At 43.3% G+C, this 24,571-nt stretch overlaps 1 protein-coding gene across 1 annotated transcript in view; it reads right to left on the reverse strand.

Annotated features, from left to right (window-relative positions):
- The window catches only part of LOC120021955 (disks large-associated protein 4-like), a 49,857-nt gene that overhangs the window by 23,129 nt on the left and 2,157 nt on the right, over nt 1-24,571 (reverse strand). The window contains exons 3-5 of the mRNA XM_038965755.1: nt 22,744-22,967; nt 15,717-15,879; nt 11,420-11,684 (exon numbers count right to left, since the gene is read on the reverse strand). Coding sequence (XP_038821683.1) covers nt 11,420-11,684; nt 15,717-15,879; nt 22,744-22,967 — 652 coding nt within the window. The remainder of the gene's footprint in view (nt 1-11,419; nt 11,685-15,716; nt 15,880-22,743; nt 22,968-24,571) is intronic.

Here is a 24,571-nt window from a genome sequence, read left to right on the forward strand (position 1 = left end):
GTTTTCTAAAGAGAGACAGGAAAGCAACACATGCTGTTAAAGATGTACTGCCATATCGACCGCTGTGAGTTGTTGATTCCTGTGTTATGTGTGGGTCTGCGGGTCACACTTAATATTGCAAAAACCCTATACCAGAGTAAATATCTGTGTAATATATTATAATGTATGTAATTACCCTGTAATAGGATAGAATTAAATGCTCTTATGGAATGCTTACTATTTTTGCCGACGTTTTAGAAAATGTATTTAAAAAGGTTAGCACTGTGTACAGCAACTGCTTGCAAGTAAGATTGTATGACATAAATTATGTAAGACTAGGCCTATATGAGAAAATATTCCCTCATAGCTACCCAGGAATAAGACTTTTTGTGAATTAGGCAATGTGTTTCCCTGCTGTTTAATGCTATACCTGTATCCCCGAGCTTCTGACAGACATCCATGCCAGGGGAAGATAGTGCTGAAGAGGGACTAGTGACCACTGCCTGTCTGCCACCTCTAATAACAGAGAAGTCGACAGGGCTGAAGGGGCTTGTCGTCGCAATGGCAGCTATGTGACATGCTGGCTCCACTCCAGATTCCAGTCTGTATGTTTGTGTGCATGTGTGAGAAGCATTTTGGATACTTGCTCTGCCCTATGGGGCTCCAAGTGGCATATTATTCTTGCATAATTACAAACAGTCTGCCCAGAATTTATCCTTGTGTGAAACCCCCCCCCCCAAAAAAATCAGCTTTTCTTACAAAAAACCCTAACAGATGGAAAATCATAAATGACCTCTTCTCAAATTACACGGAGATTATTCATGTTGGTTTACATGGTTATTGAGGTTGTGGGTTTTGAGTTTGCCTATCACCTACATCAGGCTAGCTCTGTGACAAAGAGATGGATACAGAAGAGAGGAAACATCTCGAGAAGGAAAAAAAGGGTGCATCTCATTAGTTTAAAGTAGCTTCCTTTAGGTGTCTTCTTTAGGTCATTTGCACAGGACATAAAAAAAAATTGACAGGCGAAAGCAATTCCCTGGAAGGCATCCTCCCCTGCGTCTTCAGATCAGTCAAGATGAAGGAAAGGAGACAAGGAGAGGAAGCCACTTGAGACTTTTGAGATACACCCAATTAAATGTGAAATCTGTGATCTCCTACCAACACGGGACGAGAGTGCAGCTGTCTCCAGAGTACATTTCCCTCCCAATTTCTGGCTATTATGCATAAATCACTCACACACACAACATAAGACAGCCCAATGTGCGATGACTGCGATGACGCAACTAATCTTTCCACCAGTTACGCACATAATGTTGATGCTGACAAAGCTTGCTTTCAGAAGCCATCTGCAAAGCAGTTTAAAGCTTTGCAAACAGTCCATCGAAATACTGTTCCTGCTTAATGGCACTTATTGAATGAAGCTCAGGCTGTACGGGTTGTTGGCTGCCACCACCAAACTGAAATCCTATTAAATAGGAGTAGCTGTTCTGACTTAACCAGAAGGACTAAAACAAAAACAACACTGGAAACCCAGAGCTTTGTTCAAAATGTTTACTCCGAGTGGAACGTGTGGGGACAACGGTCCGGTCTTCTCCTGCCATCTGTATTAACGGTCAAGCTATCAACTAGCGGGACTCTAGTTCACCATGAGTTATTGGAAGTGTAAAAAAATGAATATATCATGGACAGATGCAAACTAAGCAGGATAGTTGTCATGACAAGTCATTCCATCCCACTGGGCACATACTGGTTGAATCAACTCTGTTTCAACTCCCGAGTGGCACAGCGGTCTAAAGCACTGTTTCTCAGTGCTTGAGGTGTCACTACAAACACACCCTGGTTCGAATCCAGGCTGTATCACAACCAGCTGTGATTGGGAGTCCCATAAGGCAGCGCACAATTGGCCCAGCGACGTTCGGGTTTGGCCGGTGTAGGCCGTCATTGTAAATAAGAATTTGTGCTTTACTGACTTGCCTAGTTAAATAATATAAAAATTCTATGTAAATTGTGACGTGGAAAATACGTTATCAACCAGTATTGTTTTCATCTCAGTTCAATCAGCGGTGTCAACATTGAAATGAAGGTAAAACTTCAACTTAAATACATTGACTTAACCTGACTAACAGGCTGTAACATCAATATAATTTCAACACAATCATTAGAACTGTTTATGTGTTGAAAAGTCCACATAGAAATGTAAACATTTTTTAAATCCTATAATCAATATACTGTATCTAAGCCCATTCAATCTGTCCCGTGAGGTGGTTTGAGTAAAATTATTATTATTCGATTTTTTTCAGGAGAATTGACATTGAAATGACTAAAACTAAATCATAACGATAATGATAATAGACTTAAATGTATATTCTCTTTACTCTGTCCAGCTTGCTAACAGTCATCGAAATGAAAGCTAGAATGTTAGGGAAAAGGAAATATAAGGAAATATGACGGCAAGGAAATAGAACCAATTTTAAGTGCGGCCCTCCGGACCTATGTCAATTTGGTCATATGTGTATTTTATTCTTAACTATTCTCCTTCTCCGCTCTCTCAGCAACAGTTTTCTCCCAGTGGTTGCCAAGTGGCCCAATGCCATACCAGCTGACCTGTGTGGGTAGTTTAATCTAATACCAGCCATGAGATGCTGGCAAATTCAACTGTTCCCCCATTGCTCTTACAACTCTCCTTGACTGCCCAAAATATCACCCCATACAGCCATCTGCCTGGACAGTAAGCTTCCGACACAAAAAGACACTCGAACAATTAGGGTACTCCTCAACCCCAGAGTCACTCTGTTGAAACGTTCAGCATAACTTCACACTATTGTATACATGCTACACTGAGACAGAGGTTCCTAAAATAGGACGAAATTGTTTTGGAGGTCGGATGAGCATGGTCACTCAAATTATTGGTTTGGAGGTCGGATGAGCATGGTCACTCAAATTATTGGTTTGGAGGTCGGATGAGCATGGTCACTCAAATTATTGGTTTGGAGGTCGGATGAGCATGGTCACTCAAATTATTGGTTTGGAGGTCGGATGAGCATGGTCACTCAAATTATTGGTTTGGAGGTCGGATGAGCATGGTCACTCAAATTATTGGTTTGGAGGTCGGATGAGCATGGTCACTCAAATTATTGGTTTGGAGGTCGGATGAGCATGGTCACTCAAATTATTGGTTTGGAGGTCGGATGAGCATGGTCACTCAAATTATTGGTTGGTGAGCGAAGCCAGCAACAGGCTGGAAGAAAACCTAAAAACAAGGACTGGGGTCGCAGCAGGCGTATTTGAATGTTAAATAGCAAAAGGAGTTAAGTGCAAGGAAAGTATGGTCGAATCTCATCGGCTCTTAAACCGTTGGGAATTGTTAAAGATGGTCATACCATGTATCATTTATATATTTGATTTGGAATTTTAGGACCCCTTTAGGTATCAATCATTTTACATTTTTTATTATTTGATAAAAAATATTGAATTTGGGCTTTACTACTATAGCCCATAGAAACACATTCATAAATGGCAAAATAGACAGTCAAGAGTCTGTCCTATATCTAGGAGATATAAGAAAGCTCACCAAATATATGTATATTTTTCCCTTGTTTTTGTTGCCATAGAACTCCATACTTCCATTAATTTGAATGGGTTACCTTCAGATGAGTTCAGTAGAGCAAAACGGAGAACATCATCGTGTTCATGAGAGTCTCATCTTTCCATAGAGTGGTCCTATTTGTAGGCCAAACTGTTTGGAAACTACAGACGTTTTCGCGAGAAGACCGATTTTCAGGATGTCTCATGGTCTGACAAACACCGCTGTAGCTCGGCCACCTTCCACCGCAGATGCGGAAGGCCGACATAGGTGGATGCGGTGGATTGAGACGCAGCCCATGCAAAAAACCCAGATATCTTTAAATTGATAGATTTTGATTAGGGTCACAATGTTACTTAGATTGACGCACGGGTGTGTCAATAGACTTTTAAGGATTATAAACAATGTCTAGCCTATGTTCTATTCTAAAAAACAGGGGAGTTTCCGTACAGAAGAGTGGTTCATGGATACATTGCTTGCCCTCACTTACTCTCCCACTCATCCCATGGCTAACACAGAACCGCACCCAGACTACTATCGTGGGGGGCACTTGTCCTCCCATGGGCACACAAATGGTTATAACATTTTCATAATAACAGTACTCCTAATTTCAGCCGTAGAGCACTCTAGTAGGATATACTTGGTGGTGTGGGGGTCCTTAATAATTGATCAAGTGGTGGGTGGGTCCATGAAATAATCCCATAGTGTCCCACTGTTCCGGAGGGAGACCGACACAAGCCCAGAAGCAATAAAAGCATTTGGGGGACAGGACGGGCCAGGGGGGGACGGGACGGGACGGGGGGGGGGGGGGGGGCAGCAGTCGTTATGGCCCTCAGGCATCAGATCTGTAACTAAGGATGGATGGAGGGAGAAAGGGAGAACAGTATTGTTGGGTGGAGGAGCTGCCTCAACGTGTGAAAGAAAGTGAGTTGTAAACCGCTTTAGGTGGTTTATTGCTTTTGTGCTGATAGTCCTCTATGGCGTCAACGATACTAAACAAAACAAAAACGTCTCATGGCACACAATTCCCACTGTCAGTTTTACTCAGTCTTACCTTGTGGCTTAACTCCTACAGTCCCACGTGACACCGGCACATTTTTTACTTATTTTGGTTGTACCATTTGGACTTGTCTATTTCTTCTGCATCCACTGATATCAACCATTGGTTTGTGTGATTAACAGGGGCTGAGCTAGAGCGATGTATGAGAGACAAGGGCAGATCCCGAAGAGGTCCGGGGGCGATTCTTCTCACAAAAAATGTCTATAAAGTTCAAATGGGTTTCACAAAAAACTATTATGACCCATCTATGAAAAGCTGAGACTCTCACGAACACGTACATTTAATGAATTGCTCTATGATGCTCACAAGCCACTCAAGAGTAGTTAGGAGGTAAGGAGTAGCTTCATTCCATAGTAGAGGACTCCTGATATCTCCCGGAGTGATAAGTATAATTTCTGTCTCTATCTGTTGTCTAGTACTGTCTTTTTGCTAGCTAGGGTCATCTACTTTAATAAGTGTTGCCTGTCTTCCCAGTAGCCTACTTGGTGTGTGAACTGCCGACTGCTCATAACTTGCAGATGATTGTTGATACATCAGCCAGGATCAAGGGGCAGGGCAATTTGTGACATGTTTTGGTAATCAGTGGCTGTATTGGAGGGGGAGTTGATTCTCCTCTCCTAAGCTATCAGCAATTTGTACAGGGAGGTGTACTCTTCACCTCTGCTAGACAATTAGCAATTAGTGTTAGTACTTCAGTCTCCCCTGGTTTCTTAGCAGTGGATTCGTCAGTGGCGGTCTCGTCGGCAAAACTAAGACCATCACCGAAAACAAAGACGGTTCTGTCAAGTTGTTCGAGGAAGGAGAGAAGGCACCACTCTCACTTGAGTATCTTACCTAGTTATTTTCAGATGCTCTTTTGTAGCTTTGGCAACTGTTTTCTATACCTCACCCTTTCCCAATCCCCTCCAACTCACAAGACCGGCAATACGCTTGACTTCATCTTTACTAGAGGCTGTTTTCCTACTAATCTCACTGCAAACCCCGTCCAGGTCTCTGATCACTACTTTGATAACCTTTTCTGTCTCCCTTTCCTCCAGCCCCTACCCAGATGACCATGATCTGTCAATCGTTCTCTCGCTCTCTCCTCTTCTATCCTATCATCACTCCCTTCTGCTAAATCCTTCTGTCTCCTGCCTCTTCGACCCTACTCTCCTCCCTTTCCGCATCCTATGACTCTCACTGTCCCCTTTCCTGCTGGTCGACTCGGCTATCCCCTCTTGGTCTGTGGCTGAGTGACTCATTACGAGCTTACAGAACAGAGCTGTGGGCAGCCGCTGTAAAATGGAGAACTAAACTTCTGGAGGACCTATCATACCTTACTCCCTCTTTATCTCCTCTTCCCCTGTATCAGCTGCTTAAGCCACTTTCTATCACTCTAAAGTTCAAGCTTTGGCCTCTAACCCTAGGAAACTATTTTCCACCTTCTCCTCACTCTCTGCAGACGATTTTGTCAACCACTTTGTAAAAGGTTGACGACATCTGCTCCTCATTCACTCAGCCTATTGAGACCACTGGTCCCACTCACACAGAACTAGCCTATGTGTTGATCGCTCTTTCGCTCTCTCCAGATGAAATCTTGCGAGGTATGGCCACCCAACAACCTGCCAGCTCAACCCCATCCCCTCCTTTCTCAAGACCATCTCTGGAGACCTTCTCACTTCCCTCATCAACTCATCCCGGGGTGGCAGGTAGCCTAGTGGTTAGCGCTTTGGGCCATTAACCGAAAGGTTGCTAGATCTAATCCATGAGCTGACAAGGTAAAAATCTGTTCTGTCCCTGAACAAGGCAGGTAGCCTAGGAACAGTGGGTTGTCGTTGTAAATAAGAATTTGTTCTTAACTGACTTGCCTCCTTAAATAAAAATCCATGATCATTGGCTGCGTCCCCTCTGACTTCAAAATGTCGAGTCGCTCCCCGACTCCATCTGATGTCAAACTACAGACCTGTAACTTCTTTCTTTTCTTCACAAAACATCTGAGCGTGCTGTTTCTGATCAACTCTCTTGTTATCTCTCAGAACGATCTTGACCCTAACCAGTCAGGCTTCAAGACTGGTCACTCAACCAAGACTGCTCTGTCAGAGGCTCTCCGCACTGCAAAAGCTGACCCTCTCTTCTCTGTTCTCATCCTCCTAGATCTAGCCACTGCCTTTGACACCATGAACCATGAGATCCTCCTTTCCACCCTCTCAGGGCTGGGTTTCTCAGGCTCTGCACACTCTTGGATTGCGTCCTACCTGGCAGGCAGCTGCTACAAGGTGACATGGAGGAGCTTTCTGCACCATGTATTCCCACTACTGCTGTCACCCAGGGCTTGGTTTTAGGCCCTCTTCTCTCTATACAGTCTCTCGGCTCTTTCATATCCTCACATGGTCTCTCCTATCATTGCTATGTGGATGACACTCAACTACTCTTCTCCCCCCCCCCCCGACACATCTCTGCGTGCCTGGCAGATGTCGGCTCAACCTCGCCAAGACAGAGCTGTACTTCCTCCGGGGGAAGGCCTGCCTGCTCAAAAACCTCCATCACAGTTGACAACTCCACAGTTTCACCCAGCAAATATTCTTGGCGTGACCCTGGACAACACCTTCCCGTTTTCTGCAAACATCAAAGCAGTGACTCGTTCTGCTTGTGCCATCAGACCCCTGCAACTTATACAGAATGCTGATGCCTGGTTCTTAACATTCCCAAGTTCTCCCATGTCACCCTGCTCCTCTGCACATTCCACTGGCTTCCAGTTGAAGCTCGCATACACTACAAGACCATAGCGCTTGCCTACGGAGCAGCAAGAACTGCCCGTTCCTACCTTCAGGCTATGCTCAAACACTACACCCCAAGCACTGAGTTCTGCCACCTCTTGGCCCTCCCACACCTACGGGAGGGCAGGTCCCACTCAACCCAATCCAAACTCTGCATTGTCCTGGCACCCCAATGGTGGGACCAGCATCCCCCTGAAGCTAGTACAGCAGAGTCCCTTCGGAAAGCACTTGAAACCCAACGTCAACACAGGAGGTTGATGGCACCTTAATTGGGGAGAACGGGCTCGTGGTAATGACTGGCGTGGAATCAGAGGAATGGTATCAAACATATGTATGGTTTATAGGTGTTTAATGCCGTTTCATTTGCTCCTTTCCGGCCATTATTATGAGCAGTTATCCCCTCAGCAGCCTCCACTACTCTTTGAAGAGTATCTCAAATAATCTTACATTTGGTATGGTTACTTAAGCTACAAATGAAAGGAGTTTGGTCGGGAAGGATGGGTAGGCTACTTTGTATGTTAGCTAACCCCTAACCTTAACCATAATGGAGTATTCCTTAAAGGGCCGTAGCCATTTCCTGCAGTCAAATTACCTAGTGGCCTCATGGGTGGAATGTTAATATTTTTTCTAATATGATAATTGATAAACTTTTTTTTTCTTAAATAACACCTCTTGTGCTGCCATCCTGTTAGAAGGTAACAATGGTTAAGATGGATTTTCATTGTGTTCCATGGTGTTATTTGCCCCCTAGTGGAGCTTTCTGGTACTTAGACTGTACGCAAACAGGAAGTAGAGAATTCGTTCTGCACGCATAGAAGCAGCTAAAAACAACGCTACGGTGCAGGTCTTTCAGCGTAGTTATTTCTTGTCACGCTTCAGCCTTGGAAAATATTTGTTTGTAAGTTCGATTCAAGCATTTAGCTAATGATGATAATCTTGTTATTGATAGAGTTTCTTACATATCAATGTTGGTTGGTTGCATTTACTCACACAAATTGCAATGCCTTTCATGTATGATGTAAAATATACAATACTGTAGTTTTGTTACCGATTCTAGTGTAATATGCTTTGTTATTCTACATAGATGGTTGTACATTATTAGAGTAATGAAAGGAGTTAGTCAATTACCATATGAGTAGCAATTAGCTATATGGTTTGGCATCATGCCAGATGCATGGTACCTTAGCACGTGCTTTCTATTCATGCAACTTCAAATGTATAATGTACAGCTACAGTATGTCGGTCTGAATTGAATACTAAAGTATATTCTTTTCTGTATTTTGCAGTTTTACAACATAAACGTTTTCAATATATTCATTCAAGAAAAGTCACGCCTTGGGAGTTTTATTGAAGACTTAGTTGTTAGCTATCTGTCTAGTTTTGCATGGGAACGCAACTCAAGGGCAGAATACCTCTGGTGTTTGTCAAATTGTTTTGTTATTTCAGTCTTCCGTGATGTATACTGAACCAAAATATGAACGCAACATGTGAAGTGTAGCTCCCATGTTTCATGAGCTGAAATAAAAGTTCCCAGAAATGTTCAATATGCACAAAAAGCTTCTCTCAAATTTTGTGCACACATTTGTTCACATCCCTGTTAGTGATAATTTCAAGATAATCCGTCCACCTGACTAGAAGCTGGTTAAACATGATCATTACACAGGTGTGCCTTGTGCTGGGGACAATAAAAAGCCACTCTAAAATGTGCTGTTTTATCACACAACACAATGTCACAGTTGTCTCAAGTTGAGGGGAGCATGCAATTGGCATGCTGAGTGCAGGAATGTCAACCACAGCTGTTGCCAGAGAATTGAATGTTAATTTCTCTATCATAAGCCACCTCCAACATCGTTTTAGAGAATTTGGCAGTACATCCACCTGGCCTCACAACTATAGACCATGTGTAACCACGCCAGCCCAGGACCTCCACATCCAAAATCTTCACCTGCGGGATCGCCTGAGACCAACCACCCGGACAACTGTTGAAACTAAGGAGTATTTCTGTCTGTAATGAAGCCCTTTTTTGGGGAAAAACTAATTCTGATTGGCTGGGCCTGGCGCCCAAGTGGGTGGGCCTATGCCCTCCCAGGCCCACTTATGGCTGCGCCCCTGCCCAGTCATGTGAAATCCATAGATTAGTAAAATCGTTGAAATTGTTGCATCTATATTTTTGTTCAGTATATATTTTTTGGATGGATACATATATAATAAAATGTAGAACAATCCACATATATATATATACACACACACATATATACATATACTGTGTATATAAAATAAGATGGAGACCAATCCACACAAAACATATATATATAGTGTGGATTGTTCTCCATCCACCCCTTATTCAGAATATACCATCTTCATAGTCATGGTATTCTTTGTTCAATAGTTAGCTACTGATGAATGAATATCCAACGAATATCCAATATAAAAGGAATTTGACCTCGGTTGACTTAACGTTACACCGCGCGCACTCTGATCTCGATTCCCGAATATTGCGCATCTATAGGCTAAACTGTGGCTTAATTTTACGAAAGTCAACTGTCCTCGTGTAGGTTTACTGTCAAAATCAAATACAGTTACAGTAATGTATCCATCCATACAGTATCCCTTGCATTATACTCGCTAACATTATAGTTTGCAAAGCTGTTCAGGACTTAAAATGAGAACCGATTTGGATGAATTTATATTTCCATAAAAGTCACAGCAGAAGGTAAACATTATTGGCAAAAAACACTTACCCTTGTATCAGATGATAAAAACTGAAAACGAAGCCTAAAAAATGGCTAAAATCAGGATTGCAGGAGCTGTTACTTTGAAACAACAGATCCAACACAGCTTCTGTCAAGGACGATAAATAGAAGCAAGCTTTTGGTAAAGCCTTCTTTGTATTGCCCAGCTCCCAGGAAACGGTGGGAAAAGAGGCGTGGTGATTACGGCCAAGAGCGCTGTAATGTGGAGGCTTTGGACGTGGAAGTAGGCTATCATTTCACGGATACAAAATAGGAAGGAAACTCATGATGGCAATTCAAACCAACTGAATGTGTCTTTCATCCTCTGTATTATGACTGGTTCATAGTCTAGTAGAGAGAGAGAGAGGGGGAGAGAGAGACAGGCTTCAGCCTTCACCGACGCCAACTTCACAGGTGGCCAAGCCTGGACCATAGCCAAGGGTGACTATGACCTTGTCAGATATGGGATAACAACAGGATTTGTTCACAGCCTGATATCATAGACTAGACATAACATAGTAAATGTAAATCTTGCATGCTCAAATTAGTATGATATGTTACATTTGGTATGGTTACATAAGACAGATGGTTACTTGGGTGGATGTACAGTATAACGCGAATGTTTAGCAACCCAAAGGTTGTGAGTTTGAATCTCATCATGGACAACGTTAGCACTTTAGCAACTATTCAACTACTTACTACTTTTTAGCTACAGTACTTTGCAACTACTTAGGATATTAGCTAACCCTTCCCCTAACCTTAACCCTTTTAGCTAACCCTTACACAAACCCTAACCGTAACCCTTTAACCTTCACCCCTAGCCTAGGTAACGTTAGCCAGATAACTATTAACCACCTATCCACCTAGCTAGAATTCATAGCATGTCATACATTTTGCAAATTCGTAACATATAATACGAATAGTAATTCGTAACACACTGTATAATACGAAATGGGTGATGGATGTCCACAAATTAATACATATAAAATCAAATCACATTTATTTATATAGCCCTTCTTACATCAGCTGATATCTCAAAGTGCTGTACAGAAACCCAGCCTAAAACCCCAAACAGCAAGCAATGCAGGTGTAGAAGCACATACCATACGAAACGTAACATATCATAAATGAGTGTCCCAGATTTACGTACAGAATAATACAAAAGGCTCTGAGACCAGGTTGGTGTTCAGGGTGGCGAGTAGTCTGGCAGTAGAAAGCTTACCCTCTCTATAATGATAACCTCAACCATTAGCAGGTAAAAGTTAAAAACTGACCTAAGATCAGCCTCTAAGGTAGGCCTACTCACCAGTGCTGGTGCTGTAGGTACGAACAGTAGTGGCGGTTGGCGGCGGCGAATCCGAGTCCACAGAAGCAGTGTCGTCATCCTGCGAGCATCCGGCCTGGATGGCCCGCAGGTAGCTATGGCTACGAGATCGGAAGCACGTGGGCATGGGTAGATCTGGAGGCTCCACTGCCTGGGAATGAGAGCGTGAGAGTGTGTGGGAATCTCGGAACGACGACTCGGGGCAGCTATCCTCGTAGCGTTGACTCAACATCTCTAGGTCTCGTAGCTGGAAGGAGAAAGACAGGTTGGCATAGGTTGGCATCTTAGTATGGGTGGCAGAGGTAGAGAGAGAGGGACAGCGTTGCATGGCTCCTGCTGCTAGCTAGTTCTCCGGACAGTGAAAGAAAGGCATGGTTTGTCCCGGGACCAGAGAGGCATGGTTGTTAGAGATCCATGGATTAGACCTGGGCTCTAATAGTATTTGCATTTTTCAAATACGTTTCCTGTACCTTTTTCAGGTTACCTAGCAAATTGGAACCAATGGAATAGTCCCGAAAGTGCCAACACCACCCATGTAATACTTCAAGCAGGCTCACGGAAACACTCAGTGTTTTGAATGAAATCAAATACTCTATGAACCAGGTCTGCCATTGAGAGCACAACTGACTGCGTCTGTTAGAGGAGTGAGCTAATTCCAGTAAAAAAAAAATATATTAATTTCACCTTTATTTAACCAGGTAGGCCAGTTGAGAACAAGTTCTCATTTACAACTGCGACCTGGCCAAGATAAAGCAAAGCAGTGTGACAAAAACAACAACACAGAGTTACACATAAACAAACGTACAGTCAATAACACAATAGACAAATCTATGTACAGTGTGTGCAAATGTAGAAGAGTAGGGAGGTAAGGCAATAAATAGGCCATAGAGGCGAAATAATTACAATTTAGCATTAACACTGGAGTGATAGATGTGCAGATGATGATGTGCAGGTAGAGATACTGGGGTGCAAAAGAGCAAGAAGATAAATAACAACATGGGGATGCAGTAGTTGGGTGTGCTATTTACATATTGGCTGTCTACAGGTAAGCTGCTCTGACAGCTGATGCTTAAAGTTAGAGAGGGAGATATAAGTCTCCAGCTTCAGTGATTTTTGCAATTCGTTCCAGTCATTGGCAGCAGAGAACTGGAAGGAAAGGCAGCCAAAGTAAGTGTTGGCTTTGGGGGTGACCAGTGAAATATACCTGCTGGAGCATGTGCTATGGGTGGGTGTTGCTATGGTGACAAGTGAGCTGAGATAAGGTGGGGCTTTACCTAGCAAAGACTTATAGATGACCTGGAGTGGGTTTGGTGACGAATATGTAGCGAGGGCCAGCCAACGAGAGCATATAGGTCGCAGTGGTGGGTAGTATATGGGGCTTTGGTGACAAAACGGATGGCACTGTGATAGACTACATCCAGTTTGTTGAGTGGAGTGTTGGAGGCTATTTTGTAAATGACGTCGCCGAAGTCAAGGATCGGTAGGATAGTCAGTTTTACGAGGGTATGTTTGGCAGCATGAGTGAAGGAGGCTTTGTTGTGAAATAGGAAGCCGATTCTAGATTTAATTTTGGATTGGAGATGCTTAATGTGAGTCTGGAAGGAGAGTTTACAGCCTAACCAGACACCTAGGTATATGTAGTTGTCCACATATTCTAAGTCAGAACTGTCCAGAGTAGTGATGCTAGTTGGTCGGGTAGGTGCAGGCAGCGATCGGTTGAAGAGCATGTATTTAGTTTTACTAGCAGTTGGAGGCCACGGAAGGAGTGTTGTATGGCATTGAAGCTTGTTTGGAGGTTTGTTAACACAGTGTCCAAAGAAGGGCCAGATGTATACAGAATGGTGTAGTCTGTGTAGAGGTGGATCAGAGAATCACCAGCAGCAAGAGCGACATCATTGATATATACAGAGAAAAGAGTCGGCCTGAGAATTGAACCCTGTGGCACCCCCATAGAGACTGCCAGGCCCTCCGATTTGACACACTGAACTCTATCTGAGAAGTAGTTGGTGAACCAGGCGAGGCAGTCATTTGAGGAACCAAGGCTATTGAGTCTGCTGATAAGAATGTGGTGATTGACAGAGTCGAAAGCCTTGGCCAGGTCGATGAAGACGGCTGCACAGTACTGTCTTTTATCGATGGTGGTTATGATATAGTTTAGGACCTTGAGCGTGGCTGAGGTGCACCCATGACCAGCTCGGAAACCAGATTGCATAGTGGAGAAGGTACGGTGGGATTCGAAATGGTCGGTGATCTGTTTGTTAACTTGGCTTTCGAAGATTATAGAAAGGCAGGGCAGGATGGATATAGGTCTATAACAGTTTGGGTCTAGAGTGTCTCCCCCTTTGAAGAGGGGGATGACCGCGGCAGCTTTCCAATCTTTGGGGATCTCAGACGATACGAAAGAGAGGTTGAACAGGCTTGTAATAGGGGTTGCAACAATTTTGGCGGATAATTTTAGAAAGAGAGGGTCCAGATTGTCAAGCCCATCTGACTTGTAGGGTTCCAGATTTTGCAGTTCTTTCAGAACATCTGCTATCTGGATTTGGGTGAAGGAGAAGCAGGGGGGGGGGGGGGGGGGGGGGGGGGGGGGGGGGGGGGGGGGGGGGGGGGGGGGGCTTGGGCAAGTTGCTGCAGGGGGTGCAGAGCTGTTGGCCGGGGTTGGGGTAGCCAGGCGGAAAGCATGGCCAGTGGTAGAAAAATGCTTATTGAAATTCTCGATTATCGTAGATTTATCGGTGTGACACATTTGGATGGGATGCAATAAAATGCACCCAAAAGGACACATTACAGTATTAAGGCTGGGTGAGGGGTCAGGAAAGTGCAGCAGTAACACTTTGTCCCGAATCAACTCCTCATAGCAACTTGTCAAAGTCTAAGGCAGTGAAGAAGCAAAGCAAAGTTAACAACCATGCAATTTTTAACTGCCAATTAGTTTCAGTATCACTTTGCAAGTATTAATCAAAGATGTCTAACTTCTCATAAAAACGTAGTCATTTGATTGACTTACATTAAATTGGTTCGAAACCAGATTAAAGGAGCAGCAGTGCAAATGAAGGACTCTTGAGATTTGACTGAGGGACATGAACAATCTTTCTAAGAGGCGAGTCTAACGCAGTGTTGGAGTGACAGGGACGTGATGAGTATGGTGTTTGAGTTGTCACTTATGCAGTTGGCTCTGTCGCATGCTTCAGTAAATCAAAGAGCAGGGAGTAATGACAGCTCAGAAAGAAAGAGAGAGAGAGTGACAGATAAAAAGAGAGAAAGTGAGAGAAAGAGCGAGGGCATGAGATCTATAGCCTGAACCCCGATCTGTTAAGCGCTGTCTTGCCATCTCCTAGGGTCATCGTCATGTTTGTACTTTGCAGTCCCCTTTATAATAAGAGCACAATGTGTCAGATTAATTGAATGTTATTCTGCTGTTTTTGGTTGATATACAATAAACTCACAGAAAGGTGTTCTGTACCTTGCAGCTCTGAAGATTAGTAATTTACATGTAGGCCTAAATCCACACTCATTTTCCTGAATTCATTAAACGTTGTAAATTCCCCAAGATGGGGTCAAAATGCTTAATACTAATGGATTTTAAAGCCTAGTTTGACAGGCCTTTTGTAAAAGATGAAAGAGGATCCAGAGTCATTCTTCATAACCATGATGACCTAGAAGGGTAATGGATCTTTCTGTGTAAATGGAGGAATTAGCTTTTTTGGCTTAGAACATTGATATGAGAGACATAATGAAAATTGACGTTTTTTTTCAATAGGAGAATTATATTATATTGCAGTCATGTCACTGAAGGCTGTTATCAGAGTAATTGCCCATTTGACAAGGCAAACTCTCATTTCGAGGCAAAAGAGGGGCCTCTTGAAAATGACTTGAGTGATTTGCAGGTGGAATGAGTGGAATGAGCTAGGTGATTTTTGAGAGGTGTATAAATACTCTCTTCTACCTCATTAGAACAGAATCAACTGAGGTGGAGAATTGGAGAGCTAATGTTATACTTCACTCCAAAATCAAAATGTGTCCAATTAAATGTGCCGGAGTCTGGTGTAGAGATAATTCTCAGCCACCCTCCCATCTGCGCCTTCCTGCATCTAACTCCCTTTCTCTGTACATCCCCACTATTCTGTCACAAAAATAATTAAAAGTACGACAGGGGATCGGAAAAGAAGAAGAAAAAAAGAGAGCCTAATGCTGAGATAAGCTCAAGTCCCACGCCAGTTGTATGACCCCAAAGACGCCCCCCCCCCCCCTCCACCCCCCATCACAGGTGACCTCTGACCTGGTCAATGCAGCTGCTCCTCCCCAGGGTGCTGCAGCCGCCACCCTGGCTGAAGTCCTCATCATCCCAGCGGGGGAACAGGGAGCCCCCCACCGGACCCCCCAGACAGTCCAGGTTGTCCAGGCTACGGTTGGTGGAAAGCTCTCTCAGAGCGGGAAGACAGCTGAGGAGGAGGAGGAGGGGAGGAGAGGATGGGAGGAGAGTTGACGTGAGAAGACAGGGGGATGATATCAGAGAGAAGGGAAGGAGAGGAGAGAATGAGCAAAGAATGGAAGAAGAGCCGAGAGGAGTGGGGAAAGGGATTACGAAGGAAAGAAAGGAGAGCAGTAGAGGCGAGGGGCAGACAGGAGATGAAAGGAAGATAAATTCAGTTAAGGTTGCTTCTCATCCCTGGTTCCATTCATTATCATTTTCATTACCTGTCAGCATCATTGCCCCTATCATGACACCTGTGAATAATGTTTCTCCCATCTCATCTCATTACAATAATATAACCCATATACCGTAGCCCTCAAACAATGCAAAGCCAATGATACACTTGTCAAGCATATGTAAAGTTTTATTCCACGCATCATGGTGCCAATATCAAAGAGTAGTAGGGAAAACAATCCAAATTCACTTCATATCAGCAATAATGAATGTGATTACCAAAAGAGAACCTAGTATTTATTTGTCTTTGCTGGCCAACAGTGGTAGCGACATGACATTGCACTTTTCAAGTGATTGTGATGATCCTTCCGTACATACAGTTGAAGTCGGAAGTTTACATACACTTAGGTTGGAGTCATTAAAACTAATTTTTCAACCACTCCACAAATTGCTTGTTAACGAACTATAGTTTTGGCACGTCAGTTAGGACATCTACTTTGTGCATGACACAAGTAATTTTTCCAACAATTGTTACCAGACAGATTATTTCACTTATAATTCACTGTATCACAATTCCAGTGGGTCAGAAGTTTACATAAACTAAGTTGACTGTGCCTTTAAACAGCTTGGAAAATTCCATAAAATGATGTCATGGCTTTAGAAGCTTCTGATAGGCTAATGGACATAATTTGAGTCAATTGGAGGTGTACTCTTGGATGTATTTCAAGGCCTACCTTCAAACTCGGTGCCTCTTTGCTTGACATCATGGGAAAATCAAAAGAAATCAGCCAAGTCTGGTTCATCCTTGGAAGCAATTTCCAAATGCCTGAAGATACCACGCTCATCTGTACAAACAATAGTACGCAAGTATAAACACCATGGGACCACGCAGCTGTCATACCGCTCAGGAAGGAGACGCGTTCTGTCTCCTAGAGATAAACGTACTTTGGTGCGAAAAGTGCAAATCAATCCCAGAACAACAGCAAAGGACCTTGTGAAGATGCTGGAGGAAACGGGTACAAAAGTATTTATATCCACAGTAAAACGAGTCCTATATCGACATAACCTAAAAGGCCGCTCAGCAAGGAAAAAGCCACGGCTCCAAAACCGCCATAAAAAAGCCAGACTACGGTTTGCAACTGCACATGGGGACAAAGATCGTACTTTTTGGAGAAATGTCCTCTGGTCTGATGAAACAAAAATAGAACTGCTTGGCCATAATGACCATCGTTATGTTTGGAGGAAAAGGGGGGAGGCTTGCAAGCCGAAGAACACCATCCCAACCGTGTAGCACGGGGGTGGCAGCATCATGTTGTGGGGATGTTTTGCTGCAGGAGGGACTGGTGCACTTCCCAAAAGATGGCATCATGAGGAATGAAAATTATGTGGATATATTGAATCAACATCTTAAGACATCAGTCAGGATGGGTCTTCCAAATGGACAATGACCCCAAGCATACTTCTAAAGTGGTGGCAAAATGGCTTAAGGACAACAAAGTCAAGGTATTGGAGTGGCCATCACAAAGCTCTGACCTCAATCCTATAGAACATTTGTGTGCAGAACTGAAAAAGCGCGTGCGAGCAAGGAGGCCTACAAACCTGACTCAATTACACCAGCTCTGTCAGGAGGAATGGGCCAAAATTCACCCAACTTATTGTGGGAAGCTTGTGGAAGGCTACCTGAAACATTTTACCCATGTTAAACAATTTAAAGGCAATGCTACCAAATACTAACTGAGTGTATGTAAACTTCTGACCCACTGGGAATGTGATGAAATAAATAAAAGCTGAAATAAATCATTCTCTCTACTATTATTCTGACATTTCACATTCTTAAAATAAAGTGGTGATCCTAACTGACCTAAGATAGGGAATTTTTACTAGGATTAAATGTCAGGAATTGTGAAAAACTGAGTTTAAATGTATTTAGCTAAGGTGTATGTAAACTTCCAACTGTACAGTCATGACCGAAATTGTATGCTAAATAAATGGGATAATTCTATTATTTTATACTAATACAATTGCTCAGAGAAAGAGATTTTGTTTAAGTGGGTCGTTCCACCAATTCAAGTTGATCACATTTTTCGGGGGATTTCACCTAATTTAATATTCTGTCATAAAGAGCACATGTTTAATTGAATTTAAAAACGAGTTTTCCCATCTCAGGAGGTTTAATAAAAAAAATACTATATTAAGTGCCTGGTAACTGCCAAATAAAGTAACAGGGTTGACCATAACAGGGTTGATGATTTAATCTTAAATCAGCCATAAATCCCCTTGTGACAGGGGGAATGGAAGCGTATTGTGTGCAACAGGGAGTGGCAATTGAATGCAAGCTTCACAAGGACATTTTAATTGTTAAAATACTAATTTCGTGGAACGAAAAAGGATAGGGCTCAAAATTATTGGCACCCCGGTTTTCAAACCTCCGGAACCCTCGCTTTGCGAGGATAACAACAAAGAAAGAAATTCATAAATTATTTAACCACAAAATAAACAATTTGCAATGGCCAGTACCCGGACTTGAACCCTATTGAAAACCTGTGGTTTGAATTGAAGCGGGCAGTCCATAAGTACAGATAATCAAGGATCTGGTAAGATTCTGTATGGATGAGTGGTTGAAGATCCCTACCAATGTGTTCTCCAATCTCAGAAAACATTTGAGAAAAAGGCTCAGTGTCATTATCCTAGCAACAGGATGGTGCCGGAGTATTGATAACAGGAGATCCAATCATTTTTAATAATATTTCTCTGAGCAATTGAGCAATATATATTTTTTTGTCATGACTGTACAGACGGGGATCCCTGCAATGGAAGGCGCCAAGCTGGGCATTGGCACTCCTTTATTTGGGGGGGTACTTCGTGTGAGGGCAGAGGGGGCAGTGGGGGTAGCAAATTAGTTTGGAGGAAAAGGCTGGTGTGGTGGGTGCCATGACGTTGGCATGGCGTTGGCACTCACGTGGCATGGGTAACCGAAGAGGTGGGCAAGACCTGGGGGGCAGGGGGAGGGGTGACTGATTGATTGGGGCAGCATCCAATCCAGTGCAAGCGTAAGCCTGCCACCTAATGGTGATTAGCTGGCTGCCTAGCACTGACCTGCCCAGTTGGTGCAGAGAGGACACACTGTGCAGAGGAGACCACAGTGCCTCCAGCTCCCCCTGCAGCATGGCGTAATCCAGGGCTCTGCTGCTCCTGCCAACCAGGGTGGAGCAGACCACGGAGGGAGAACAGGGGTTTGGCGTTTGGGTTTTGGCAGGGTGGGGGGGAGCAGGGTTAGAGTCATTTAGCATGCAGGTTTGACATCATTTACGTATTTTTATGACATTTTTTAAGCAACACTCCTGCTACTTTATCATGTTGTGTGTGTTGTCAATATCAACAAAAAAGCTGCATCTATCATGACGTAACAGAATATATTCACTTTTGCTTTGTGTTTGCCTGGCCAGTATGCTTATAGCTTGTTGATTTGCTGCCTTCTTGTGGACTAAATGTTTACTGTATTCCTGTTCTTGTTACTCTTTTTAAAATTTTGTATGTTTCCAAATAATGACCAGTCTGCAACAACACGTCCCTATGGAAATACATCTGTGCCAAATTCTATCATGCAAAGGTTTAGGATTTTACATTTTGAACATCTTGGCATAGTTCTGTTATAATCTCCACCCGGCACAGCCAGAAGAGGACTGGCCACCCCTCATAGCCTGGTTCCTCTCTAGGTTTCTTCCTAGGTTTTGGCCTTTCTAGGGAGTTTTTCCTAGCCACCGTGCTTCTACACCTGCATTGCCTGCTGTTTGGGGTTTTAGGCTGGGTTTCTGTACAGCACTTCGAGATATTAGCTGATGTACGAAGGGCTATATAAAATAAACTTGATTTGATTTGATTGGCACACGTGTAATGCCATATAACCCTGACCTCAGAGAACATGGAGAACACAAACCGTACAAACATCTTTTGTTCCTTCAAATCGAAGGAGACATTAGAGGAAACCGTAAACACAGCAGCTTGCTCATGGTTGATCCCATTCTCTGCGACTATTAATCAAAATGGGTTTCGATTCGTTTGTCATTATGTGAAAATGAATAGGACCCCCAATACACTGTCCCCCCCTGTGTCTAGCCCAGCGTGTGTCTGTCTGCTTCAGAAAGCATGTAATCTAGAGACAATGAACTAGAAACCCTAGTCAGTCTGTCAGGGGGAGAGGAGGAGACTATAGCCTAGTTTGTGGTGATTCACGATCTGTCTGTGCAGTAGCTGAAGGCGGCATCGTGTGTGTGATGTTCCGAAAATGTGACGGTAAGAGGACTCTATCCTTTCAGGCCAAGCTGCTACGTTGCGGAAATGTTAGTAAATCAACGGTGAGGAAACCATAATCGGAGCTCTGGCATGTGTAGGAGGCAGGAGTCTGACGGTGCTTAATCCCACGCGTGAGTGAGCACAGCTTGTCTGACTGTGTGTGTTAGTCTCTATAGTATGCAAGGCCTGTTTACTGGCATGCCAAAAGCTGGCAGCATGGCCGTCTCCTTCCTGCATGTCACAGCTCTGTTTTGAAATGGTGCCATGGGCTCAGTGTGTGTGTTTGTTTATGTGTGTGTGTGTGTGTGTGTGTTTGTGTGTATGTCTGTGTTTGTATGTGTGTGTGTGTGTGTGTGCGCGTCTAAGAGGGAGTGAAAGGATGTGGATGTGTGTGTATGCTATGTGACATAGCCTTAGTCATCCTTCTCGAGTGGCGCAGCGGTCTAAGGCACTGCATCTCAATGCTAGAGGCGTCACTACAGACACCCTGGTTCGAAATCCAGGCTGTATCACAACCGGCCGTGATTGGGAGTCCCACAGGGCGGTGCACCATTGGCCATTTGGCCGGTGTAGGCCATCATTGTAAATAAGAATGTGTTCTTAACTGACTTGCCTAGTTAAATAAAGATAAAATATACATCATGTAACTGTGTGTGCGTCTGTCTGCTTGCTTGTGGGAGTCTAAGAGAGAGTGAAAGGATGTGTGTATGCTATGTGACGTAGCCTTATTAATGCATATCCTATACAATGTAATTGAGTTGATACTACACTGAACAAAAATATAAACGCAACTATTTAAAAGATTTTACTGAGTTACAGTTCCTATAAGGAAATCAGTAAATTGAAATAAATTAATTAGGCCCATAATCAATGGATTTCACATGACTGGGAATACATATATGCATCTGTTGGTCACAGATACCTTGAAAAAAAGGTAAGGGTGTGGATCAGAAAACCAGTCAGTATCTGGTGTGAGCACCGTTTGCCTCATGCAGCGCGACACATCTCCTTCACATTGTTGAACAGGCTCTTGGTTGTGGCCTGTGGAATGTTGTCCCACTCCTTTTAAATGGCTGTGTGAAGTTGCTGGGTATTGGTGGGAACTGGAACACACTGTCGTACACGATCCAGAGCATCCCACACATGCTCAATGGGTGACGTGTCTGGTGAGTATGCAGGCCATGAGGGGATGGTGGTGGATGAATGGCACGACAATGGGCCTCGGGATATTGTCACGGTATCTCAGTGCATTCAAATTGCCAGCGATAAAATGCAATTGCGTTCATTGTCTGTAGCTTATGCCTGGCCATACCATAACCTGACCACCACCATGGGGCACTCTGTTCATAACGTTGACATCAGCAAACCGCTCATCCACAAGACGCCATACACGCTGTCTGCCATCTGCCCAGTACAATTGAAACCCGGGATTCCTCCATGAAGAGCACACTTCTCCAGCGTGCCAATGGCCATCAAAATTGAGCATATGCCCACTGAAGTCGGTTATGACGCCGAACTGCAGTTAGGTCAAGACCCTGGTGAGGACAACGAGCATGCAGATGAGCTTCCCTGAGAAGGTTTCTGACAGTTTGTGCAGACATTCTTCGGTTGTGCAAACCAACAGTTTTATCAGCTGTCCGGGTGGCTGGTCTCAGACCATCCCGCAAGTGAAGAAGCCAGATGTGGAGGTCCTGGGTTGGCGTGGTTACACGTGGTCTGCGGTTGTGAGGCCCGGTTTTCAAATTCTCTAAAACGACATTGGAGGTGGATTATGGTAAAGAAATAAATGGACATTCCTCCAGTCATCATGTCAGTTGCGTGCTCCCTCAAAAATGTTGACATTTGTGGCATTGTGTTGCACATTTTAGAGTGGCCTTTTATTGTCCCCAGCACAAGGTGCACCTGTGTAATCATCATTCTGTTTAATCAGCTTCTTGATATGCCACTGTCAGGGGGATGGATTATCTTGGCAAAGGACAAATGCTCACTAACAGGGATGTAAACAAATTTGTGCACAACATTTTTGAGAAAGAAGCTTTTTATGCGTATGGAACATTTCTGGGATATTTTATTTCAGATCATGAAACTTGGGACCAACACTTTACATGTTGCATTTATATTTTTGTTCAGTGTAGTTTGGGTTTGCGTCAACTTGAATGTGTTATAAAGTCTACAAACTCTATGTCAGCAAGGCAGTATTGATCAAATCCATGTGGGATACTTTAGCGCTGAGCTTACTTGTCATGCCAGAATTGATATTAGCACGGGTTGCCTTCCAATTGAAAGTCTACATGTTAGTATGCTGACATGAATGCATGTTTGCCTGAATTAATGTCCATGTGGGATACTTTGGTGCTGAGCTTACTTGCGTGACGGTAGCTGGTCGCTCAGAGACTGCTGGGTGGCCCTGAGGTAGCTCTGGCGGCGGGCGGCCATTTTGGGCGAGGGCTTGATGCTGCCGTCTGAGTCGTCGCTGTCCTCCAGGTCACCCATGGCCTTCACGTAGCTGCCACTCCGCATGCGCCTGCATGGGATCTCGTTGGCTCCGGCTCCTCCACCGCTACGACCCAGCGTGTTACTCCAGTCCCCCTACAAGCAGCAGCCCATATATATTCTTATATATGACAATATACCATTATGTAATTTATATTGAGATGATCGTGTGTGTATTGTGATATTCACATAATATCATTTGTTTTGCTGAATTCATTCAGTAATCTAAAGTATCTACAGTATGTTCTAAAGACCCACAACAGATCCCTGAGGGACACCGTCCTACTTTTCTTGACCATAGCTATGGTGTTATCGATTGCACATGTAAATAAACGTTTTGAATAACGTGACCAACTCCTCCCTCAATATCTTTACTTTTAAAACCAAGTAAAAACAATTTGTATCAAAACAATTCTATGGGTAGACACCTATTAAAAAAAAAGCATGTTAATGTCACATGGATAAATGTCAAGACATAAAGTCAGGCTGATAAAATGGAAGATGCACAGTAATCCTACCAAACTGGTAGACTGGGCCATATCTTAGTGAAATAAACTGAGGAAACTGAAAAACAAGACAAGCTGACAGACAGTGGAGTTATAGTAACTAACACTCAAATGGTCCAACACATATAGTAGGTTTATTGTAGTCACAAGGCTACAAGTTTTATGTTTCGATCCAAACAGATCTTTGTCAAACCTGAAAAACTGTCTGGACAGCAAATATATTTGTTGGAATGTTTAACCTTATAAGTGCCAACAGGGGTCAATTTTGACCCTCAAGTGGTCAAAAAAGACCATTTCAGACAACTCCCCCCCCACCCCCCCACAATTTACCATGATTTCTGTGTTAACATAAGAATGTATATTTTGTGCACTTGTTTTGCGTGGCTAAACTGAAAAGGTAGACTCAGTAGTAAACTTAGTGAAAAAAGCACCACATTTGTACCCTGAAAAGATATAGACATAGAATAACATAGTATCATAACAAAGTCATAATACCCATAAAACCTAGCGGTCAAACAGCGAAATGGTTCCAATAGTCCCCCCCCCTCCCAAAAAAAGCCATATTACAACCTATGTGTTGTGATAATTGCGTTGTTTGCTCTATAACCTGTTAGTTCATATGCATTGCGACCGGGATATATATATAGGCCTCAAGGCCTGAGACAATAAGAAGACACAGTGGCAGAATAAATTCAACCACACCTTTGTTTTAGCACAAAACTGGATAGCAACCTCTGTCCAGTGAAGTCCACAAAGCATATTGCATGTACAGTAACAGACACTTACATGACCTACATCATGGTGTTTCTAAAATCCCCTATGGAAAAAATGAATGGTGGTAAAACGATTGGAACCATTTCACTGTTTGACCTCTAGGTTTTATGGGTATTATGTGGGGCTCTATGCAGTGGTGTAAAGTACTTAAGTAAAAACACTTTAAAGTGATACTTAAGTAGTTTTTTGGGGTATCTGCACTTTACTATTTATATTTTGGGCAACTTTTACTTCACTAAACTAAATTATGTCTGAGTGTTGGAGTGTGCCCCTGGCTATCTGTCAATAAAAAAAACAAGAAAAACAAATGCCTTCTGGATTGTTTAATATAAGAAATTTGAAATAATTTTTACTTGACTTTTACTTTTGATACTTAAGTACATTTTAGCAATTCCATTTACTTTTGAAACTTACGTATAT

The sequence above is a fragment of the Salvelinus namaycush genome, chromosome 2, assembly GCF_016432855.1.
Source record: "Salvelinus namaycush isolate Seneca chromosome 2, SaNama_1.0, whole genome shotgun sequence".
NCBI lineage: Eukaryota > Metazoa > Chordata > Actinopteri > Salmoniformes > Salmonidae > Salvelinus > Salvelinus namaycush.